The sequence below is a fragment of the Medicago sativa genome, chromosome 1 (genome assembly GCF_051527215.1).
Source record: "Medicago sativa cultivar Bolivia chromosome 1, Bolivia_mono, whole genome shotgun sequence".
NCBI lineage: Eukaryota > Viridiplantae > Streptophyta > Magnoliopsida > Fabales > Fabaceae > Medicago > Medicago sativa.
In genome coordinates this window covers 18,706,294-18,714,988 of record NC_140749.1, presented here as the reverse complement: position 1 = coordinate 18,714,988, position 8,695 = coordinate 18,706,294, and the positions used below count along the sequence as shown (strand labels likewise).

Here is an 8,695-nt window from a genome sequence, read left to right as displayed (position 1 = left end):
TTAAACAAAAATCAACTACACAAACGAGAATGATAGTCTAGCAAAAAATATTTTAAGTATGACGAAATTTTAAGTATGACGAAATTTTAACTCGTGCTTATCTAAATAACTATTTGAAACATCGTTTTTTTAAGGACACCATTGTTTATTTTACTCTGCAAAAAATATAATATATTTTTGAGACTAAAAAAAAATAGTCTAGCGCCCGTGCATTGCACGGGTTAACACACTAGTAATACCACAAATGAGTTGAGTTGGCTTCATAATATAATATACAAAGGAAATTGTTGATGAAACTTCTATATCAACTCGACATTACATATCACGACATTACCATAAATATCTACATTCAAAGTTCAATAATTATAAGCTGATTTGTCAATCAAGACGCAACCTGTGACTGAAATTTTGTTCCATGCTAGAATGCATCCTCGTCCTGTCTTTCTCCTTCTTGATTTGGACAAGCAAATGATAAACACACCATGGAAAGCTTAGAAAATGGTCCCTCTGCATTCCTTCATTGTACAAACCATAGAAACTATGATGGTAAGTAACATAGTACCAAGCAGAAGCTTTTGCATATGCATCATCACCCCCAGTATCGTCTTCATTGAACCAACTCCTCGCTTCTTTCCTTAGGGACCTTACAGCCATAGTAATCGCATCCGCATCCCTTCTTTTGGTGAAAGATTTAGCCATTTTCATAATATTCCCACTTAGGATTTCTGATTCAGTTTTGATACCATAGTAGTCCATCAGATTTCCCAACTTCTCGTCATAATTGGATTTGTAGTAGAAGGCATCATCAACATAATCCATAAATCCATCAACTTCCATGTCGGGATCATACGACTTCTTAGCCACTTCCAGTGTGAAGGATGTAATGGAGCCGTCCTTTGTTGAAATTTCTTGAATTTCCCTAAACAGTTTTCCTATTACATTATCTGATTTGTATGTTGTTTTGTCAGCCTTCTCCATGAAATCTGGATATTCTTTGGCGAAAAGTTCACGAGGTATAACGGCTGGGATACCGGTCTTTGGAAAGTCAACTGCAATTGAGAATAGCTTTGCAAGCTCAATACATGGCTTAGACATTGCTTTGGCAGGTTCTTTATCTGCAAAGACTGTGTGTGCATTGGCAATTATTCCAAGACTGTCATTGAGTATGTAATTGGTGAAATACTCCTCCACCTCCTGCACCATTAAACCATGTTACCAACATATCCCTGCTTGAATACTTAATTAAGCGCTTATAGTATAAACTCTTATCATGTAAGTGCTTATGTGCAAGCTATTTTTATGACAAGATAAAATAAAACCAAATTGTTTTCATAATTCATATAAGCTGTTTTCATAAGCTATTCTAGAGAGCTTATGAAAATAAGCTAAAAACAGCTTATGGACATGTCATAAGCTGTTTCCATAAGCTCTTCTAAATTGTCTCAAAAGTTCTTATGCCCTATGAAGCATTGACTTTGATCTGACACAGACACCGAACACAACACGTTGACACTGGTAATGTCAAACATTGGCACGACGCACGGTTACATGTATGTATTTATCATGATTGAATAAAATATGAACATAAGTTTTTTTTACAGCAACATTAGTCATAAACTATATAAATTAAGAGCGAAAGCATCTAAATTGAACAATTTGTTTAGTTAAAAATAAAATCTAAAACAAGATATGTCAAGTCTTTCACTTACATTCATCCATCTCCTACCGAAAAGGAAAACAAAATCATGTAATCAAATTTAATATCATTAACCCCCTCATTGATCACCTGATAGGATCTAATATGTATGCTTAGGAGAGAGTTAGTTACAATAGAAAAAGAAAGTGGAGAGGTTATATAAAGGAATGAGAGGATAGAGTTAGGTATCTTTGATCATTTGTTCGGTTAGCCTTAGGGTTTGGGCAGAGAGAGAAATGTTTCTTCTCTGAGGAGCTTTTGCTTTGGGTTATAGGGGTTATCTTCTATAATACATCTATTTTCAATTCAATAATACAATTTATTTCTTGTTAATTCGGGTTTCTATCATCACCATTCTTGAATATTGCAGAAGATGATGTGTGTATGTGAAAAGATGTGCACACGTTGTGAATACTTTACTGATAAAAACAGAAAAGAATGTCAAATAACCTAGAAAGATCACATTACACAAATTGCTAAAACCATACAAAAAATACAAGAAAAAGTGCATATGGATGTAAAGTTCAAAGGACAATACCTCAATCTCAACATCATGATCCAATACAATAGGTTGGGCAGAATCATACTCCATTGGTTCAATTGTTCTAGGTGGAATCAATTCAGAATCCCAACAAACGAAGTAGATGTCCCCGTCTAGATCACTTCCGGAACACTCGTTTGGATGTGGCCTGGTATTAGAAATCAAGTTATCGGTATCAATAGACAGTTTTATAAAAAAAAATAATGACAAGAGAGGGAAGCAACATATCAATTTCCATTTGCCAAAATAACATTGTAAATGATAAATCTATAGTAAACTAGTAATGTCCAATGTGGAAATGGAATTGACTAACGAAGAAAAAAATGCAGAAAACTTTAAGTGTTGGATTGGATGCATTATTTTGTAATAAGTTTCAGCGAATATTTACTAAATAAATGTAGTATTAAGCTCTCTAGTCACTTTTCACCAAGTTCAATCACTTAAATATTAGAGAGAGTAAATCATCATTAGATGCAATATTTAAATGTCAGATTGCATATGATCCTAGAAAAATAGTATTCTATTGATCATGCACAATGGTTGAGAGATTTAAGAATATATCTACCTGTGACCTTTTTGAGGAAAAACAACACAATCCACCATGTGGTACAAAGCTGGCACATCCACGGCTTTCAAAACACGAACATCGCCCGGGTGCAAGCAAGGATTTTTCGCTACTACTACCATACCCTTAACTACACGAGAACGACTGCTGAACCTATTGCTAGAATATTGAACAAAAACTTCCCCATATTCTAAGGTTCTAGTTTCATCTAGAACTCCCATCATTGCTCTTCCTTTTGGAATAAATATCCTAGTCTTTTGTCGCAATTCCAACAACTTTGATGCCCTAAATGTCTGCAGCATCATTGAAAGAAATGGCTCAACATTAGGCTTGTAGCCACAGATAAGCATCTCCTTGAGAATATTAGTGACTTCACCGGAACACATCAAGTCCAAAACCTCATGTGCCTTAGTTGAATCTGTTAGTATAGTGTTCAGTTGAGTAACAGCTTCTTTTTGTTTTTTCTCAAAAACACTGTCCTTGACATCAAGAGTGGATAAGAGAGTAATCAATTGTCGATTGAGATAACAAGGCTGAAACTTACTGCATGCCAAAACATCCAATTTTACGTTATCTGAATCATACTTGTGCATGCTCTTCCTCAGTGACAACTTCACAGACGAGGTTGGATCAACAGCCACAACTCCTTTGTACCCGCCATACCGAATCTGAAACGCAGATGGCATTGAATCATGACCACATTTTTTAGCCACTCTCCTGGCAAGTTCAAGAGATATTTTTCCGATTCCATCAGAGAAGACATATTCGGTAGCACCATGTTTAACCTTCGCGTCAGGAATAATTTCAATTTCGTTCCTGCTGACGCTTAGAGTTTCAGTAGACGAACCAAAAGACTGTCCAAGTCTAGCAGCATATTTAGCCACATTTTTTATACGGCTAAAATCTCCCATCCATTCCCTTATGAAATCGGCGGTAAGTCCAGTTGTTGTACGAGCAAACATCCATAGCGAGTTTTCACGCAACTGACTTGATGAGAAAGCTAGAAATTCAAACTTCATACCACCAATATCTATGCCATTTCTAAGGATGGAAAGAATTCTATAGTATATCTCAGTTCTCCCATTCTTAGAAATACGTGAAGATAAATCGGCTGAATACATATTATCCAACTCCTCGTCAACAAATGAAACACGTAAAAAGTTATCGATATGTTGATGGAAATGACGGAGAACCCGATTTGAGACATTAATCTCTGGACCACAAAAGTATACTTTGCATGGTGTTATCTGAACCCTGCGAACAGATACCAACCCGTTATCCAAAGATATAGTCGGTGACCGAGGCGGATTATTTGCACTGAGGTACATTCTGTAGTGATCTTTCAGCCATCTTGCAGGTTCATAACAGAAATCCTTTGAATAGTACATCTTTTCTAAAGCATGTTCGATAAACTCAACCTTTATTCTGAGTGGATCAACTAGACGATAGAAAGCATTATCAAGTTCAGAACCTGAAAGACACCCGTGCTGAACCAAGGAATTAACTTTAAACAAGATGTCAAATGGTATTTGAATTCCTCGAGGAGGAGCAACCATGGGGACAACATCCGGATTGCATGAAAAAGTTGATCCGCTCTCCAATGTGTATTGACCCTCGATTTCCTCATAATGAACACAGTTTTCCTTGAAATTCGGAAAATCTCTGTTACTAGGAAGCTCTAAACATATAGCAGAAGACTGCCCAATACAACTGCAAGGAGTGAAATCTATCGCACGGATCCATTGGTCATCAGGGGAATCTCTGTAATAGTTCTTCAAAGGATCTTTATATACACTTGTTGATGTAGGAACATTACACTCAAAAACACGAGGAGCACCAATTAACTACAAACAGAAGAGAAACAAATAAGATTCACCATATGGGATGTGCATCAAATTTTAGCACTATACAATTACAGAGCAAAAAATTTTAGAATGACGATAAGAGTTCAAAGTTGAAGAGATCAAAATAGGCTTTAATTAATACATAATTTAGTATACATTAAATTGCATAAAAATGTTTATCTTTAAAAAGTAGCAAGTCATCTAGCACAAAGAAAGAAATAAAAATTGCTGCTTTGGAAATTCCGCTTTCATTGTGGTCCCCCTCTAGCCATCTAATTGCAGCATTTGGGTTGCCTTCACTGCAGCCTCCAACACATTGCCCGGAGATATGGCATATGCAGTGCTTATAAAGCTTGGACAATTCTCACCGTACAAGCTGGTTTTGTAAGGATGAGTTAAGCCCAATATAAAAACCTAAGAGCTGCAACTCTTGTGGAAGAAATGATATTGAATGAAAACTTGCTCAACATGAAATCAAAGGAAACAAAAAAAATAGAACACATTCTCCTTCAAATCTTACTGCCAATCTAGCTGTATAATATAATAACACATGGTCTCATGAATAGCCATAGATGTACCATAAACCAATGTTCTCAAGAGAACTAATCTTGGGTTTTAATTGAACAGCTATTTTTTAACATCGAAGTTAAATTCTTCTCAAATTAAATATTTGAATTTACCTTGAGCTACAAACCAAAATAATATTATTTCCATATTAATACTCCATAAACTAACAATGTTCCACAAGGCTCGATGGATTAGTCTCCGCAGTTGTGCATGCAGAGGATACCCGGTATACAAAAAAAAAAAAGTTCATTCAAAAAATCAAGACTATTTCCTAAAGACAAAACTACTCATGTCAATTTGAGACAACACACATGTCAATTTAATGAAAGGTTGAATTTAACAACCTGAATCAATAGATACTTTGCAGTTTTACCCTGTGGTTGATGCAGCTCAATCTTCCAAATATTCTCATATGAAAGCTCAAGTTTGAACTTCTTATTTTCATGGAGCATAGAGAATCGCCACTTTCTCATACCAATCCCAAAATCTACACTAGCATCCACCTTCCATAATATAGAGAATCTTTCCTTTGAGATCTGACAGCCAAAATACAGTTTAACATCGTCTAAACTGTCCAAGAATGCCCTTGGCTTTGGATCAATATCTCTTTCCATTTCCCTAACTTTTAAATAGGAGTTCCCGAACCGCAATTTATTTCTGCTAGGTAAGGCCATCATGAATGTAGCATGTTTTGCAGCAGTGAATTGAATAATTGCAAATGCTCTTGGATTCTGTCCTTTGCCTACTCTAATCTTCATAGCAACCACACTTCCTTCACCGGTATAATGCTCTACAAATATCTTTACTTGAGACACGTTCACAAAAGAAGGGAATCCATACAACTCAATTGTTTTACTTTTACCCATCTTCAGTGCTAACTTTTTTGACTTTCCTGAATAGGATAGCAGAAGAAAAAAAATTGAAAAAAAAGGTACTGTTATGATAATACATCAAGTTAGAGATTTGAATCTAAATTTACATTTTACAAGAATAATCAATGATTTTCTATGGTTCAAACAGTAAAACTTTATACACATCATTCCATAAAAGCATTTTAACACTTTCACTTGATCAAACTTGATCTAAATTTAGAATTTTGTAATTTAGAACTGATCCAAGAATTTTCTACCGTCATTCTAAAAGTGACCCTTTAAAGTAAAAAAATTCAACACCTTATCCAAAAATAAACAAAACAGAGGAGAAAGAAAGACAAAAATCTTCACTGAAAATATATAAAAAGTGAAGATGTGATGAAAATAAAAATGTAAAGATACATTATAATTCTTGTACTAATAAACTACTATACAGAACTTGAATAATCAAACAACATTAACAGAGAAGCATACATGAAAAGGTTGAGGAAGAAAGTGATCACCGATGATGATGACGATGACCGAGAGATTTTGAGGAAGAAGAAAGTGACAGAGAGGAAGTAGAATCCCTAAATATTGCGTCAATGTCAAGTCAACACTAACTATTTCAAGTCAGTGAAGTGAAGTGAAGTGAAGTGAAGTGTGATGAGTTTCGAAATTCCAATTCCAATACAATAAAGGGTAAAGACCCCTTTTGGTCCCTGCAATATTGAGCAAATTCCGGTTTCAGTCCCTGTAAAAAAAAAGTTTAATTCTGTCTTTATCATTTGAGATTCTTCCACTTTTGGTCCCTCCACTAACCCTATCAGCAGAATCTGCACATGTGGCACGCTGACTGTGTATTTATTTTTATTTTTTTTATTGTGCCAAGTGGAATTTGTGATTTTTTTTAATAAAAAAATCTTAAAAAAATTAAAAAACGAAAAAAAAATCTTAAAAAATAATTATAAAAATTAAAAAATATTAAAAAATAATGAAAAAAATCTTAAAAAATAATGAAAAAATTTTAAAAATAAAAAAAATCTAGAAAATTTTATAAAATTTTATAAAAAAATCTTAAAAATTTATAAAAATCTGGAAAAATCTTAAAAAATAATGAAAAAAATTTAAAAAATCTGAAAAAATTTAAAACGAAAAAGAAAATCTGAAAAAATATAGAAAGATTTATAAAAATCTTAAAAAATTCTGAAAAAATAACGAAAAATCTAAAAAAATTTAAAATGAAAAAAATCTGAAAAAAAATTTGAAAAATCTTAAAAAATTTAAAAAATCTAAAAAAAAATTCTGATTATTTGTTTTTGAAAAAAAACTGAATATTTTGCAAATTTAAAAAAATTTCAGGAACTTAATTAAGATTTTTTTTATAATTTTTTCGAAAATTTCGATACGTATTAATTTTTCCAGATTTTTTTATTTTTTCATTTTACGAGATTTTTAAAATTTTTCCATTATTTTTTCAGATTTTTATAAATTTTTAAGATTTTTTTATTTTTTTAGATTTTCTTTTCGTTTTAAATTTTTTAAGATTTTTCTAGATTTTTATAAATTTTTAAGATTTTTTTATTTTTTATGATTTTTTTTCGTTTTAAATTTTTTCATTATTTTTTAAGATTTTTCCTTTTTTTTATAAATTTTTATAAAATTTTCTAGATTTTTTATTTTTTAAATTTTTTCATTATTTTTTAACATTTTTTTCATAATTTTTTAATATTTGTTCAGATTTTTATCATTATTTGTAATTTTTCTAGATTTTTTTTATTTTTTCAGATTTTTTTTCGTTTTTTAATTTTTTTAAGAATTTTTTATTAAAAAAATCACAAATGCCACGTGGCACAATAAAAAAAATTAAAAATAAAAATAAATACACAGTCAGCGTGCCACATGTGCAGATTCTGCTGACAGGGTTAGAGGAGGGACCAAAAGTGGAAGAATCTCAAATGATAGGGACAAAATCTAAACTTTTTTTTTACAGGGACTAAAACCGGATTTCGCTCATATTACAGGGACTAAAAAGGTATTAACCCTACAATAAATAATGACTAAAATCATAAACATGCGAGTAACTAGGAAATGAGATAAAGGGATATAATATATGTGGGTTCATTTCATCATCGTACATTTTTGCTTTTAAAAAAGAAAAAATCATTGTACTTTTTTGCAACCAATCCACAACAACTTCTTCTTGCATAAGCATTCTATTATTTTTATTTATTACTTGACCACACTCTTGCTTGACTCGCAAAAGTTGCTTAGTAAACAAGGGAGAAATTGTGTATCGTTGCTTAGTAAACAAGGGAGAAATTGTGTATCTTATCTCAATTTTCTAGGGGTTTTTCTTTTCAAAATTCCCTCAAAAAAGAATAAAAATGTTGTTGCAAATATGCAATGTATATTATTTTAAATAAGTTTAACTCTTTTTTTTAAACTCTTATCATAAGAATAATTTTTATCATAATTAAATTTATATATACCGATGGTATAACTTTTTTACAATCAAATCACTTAATAATGTTATTTTCTTAGATTTTCCAAAATATCTTTACAAATATATATATATATATGGGGCTGTTAACTTGCACCCACCTAAAAACACTAAGGTGTAAGTTAACA

General features: G+C 32.1%; 1 protein-coding gene across 5 annotated transcripts in view; it reads right to left on the bottom strand.

Moving 5' to 3' along the window:
• Positions 1-233: 233 nt before the first annotated feature.
• The window catches only part of LOC146953344 (RNA-dependent RNA polymerase 1-like), a 72,168-nt gene continuing 63,706 nt past the window's right edge, over positions 234-8,695 (bottom strand). For 4 of the 5 annotated variants that reach the window (XM_085709074.1, XM_085709070.1, XM_085709073.1 and 1 more), the window contains exons 2-5: positions 5,558-6,105; positions 2,803-4,646; positions 2,235-2,385; positions 234-1,194 (exon numbers count right to left, since the gene is read on the bottom strand). In XM_085709074.1, the coding sequence (XP_085565200.1) occupies positions 379-1,194; positions 2,235-2,385; positions 2,803-4,646; positions 5,558-6,079 (3,333 nt within the window). In that variant the 5' untranslated portion in view covers positions 6,080-6,105 and the 3' untranslated portion in view covers positions 234-378. Of the gene's footprint in view, positions 1,195-2,234; positions 2,386-2,802; positions 4,647-5,557; positions 6,106-6,588; positions 6,680-8,695 lie in introns of those variants that run through there. The other variant, XM_085709075.1, reaches the window with a different exon arrangement.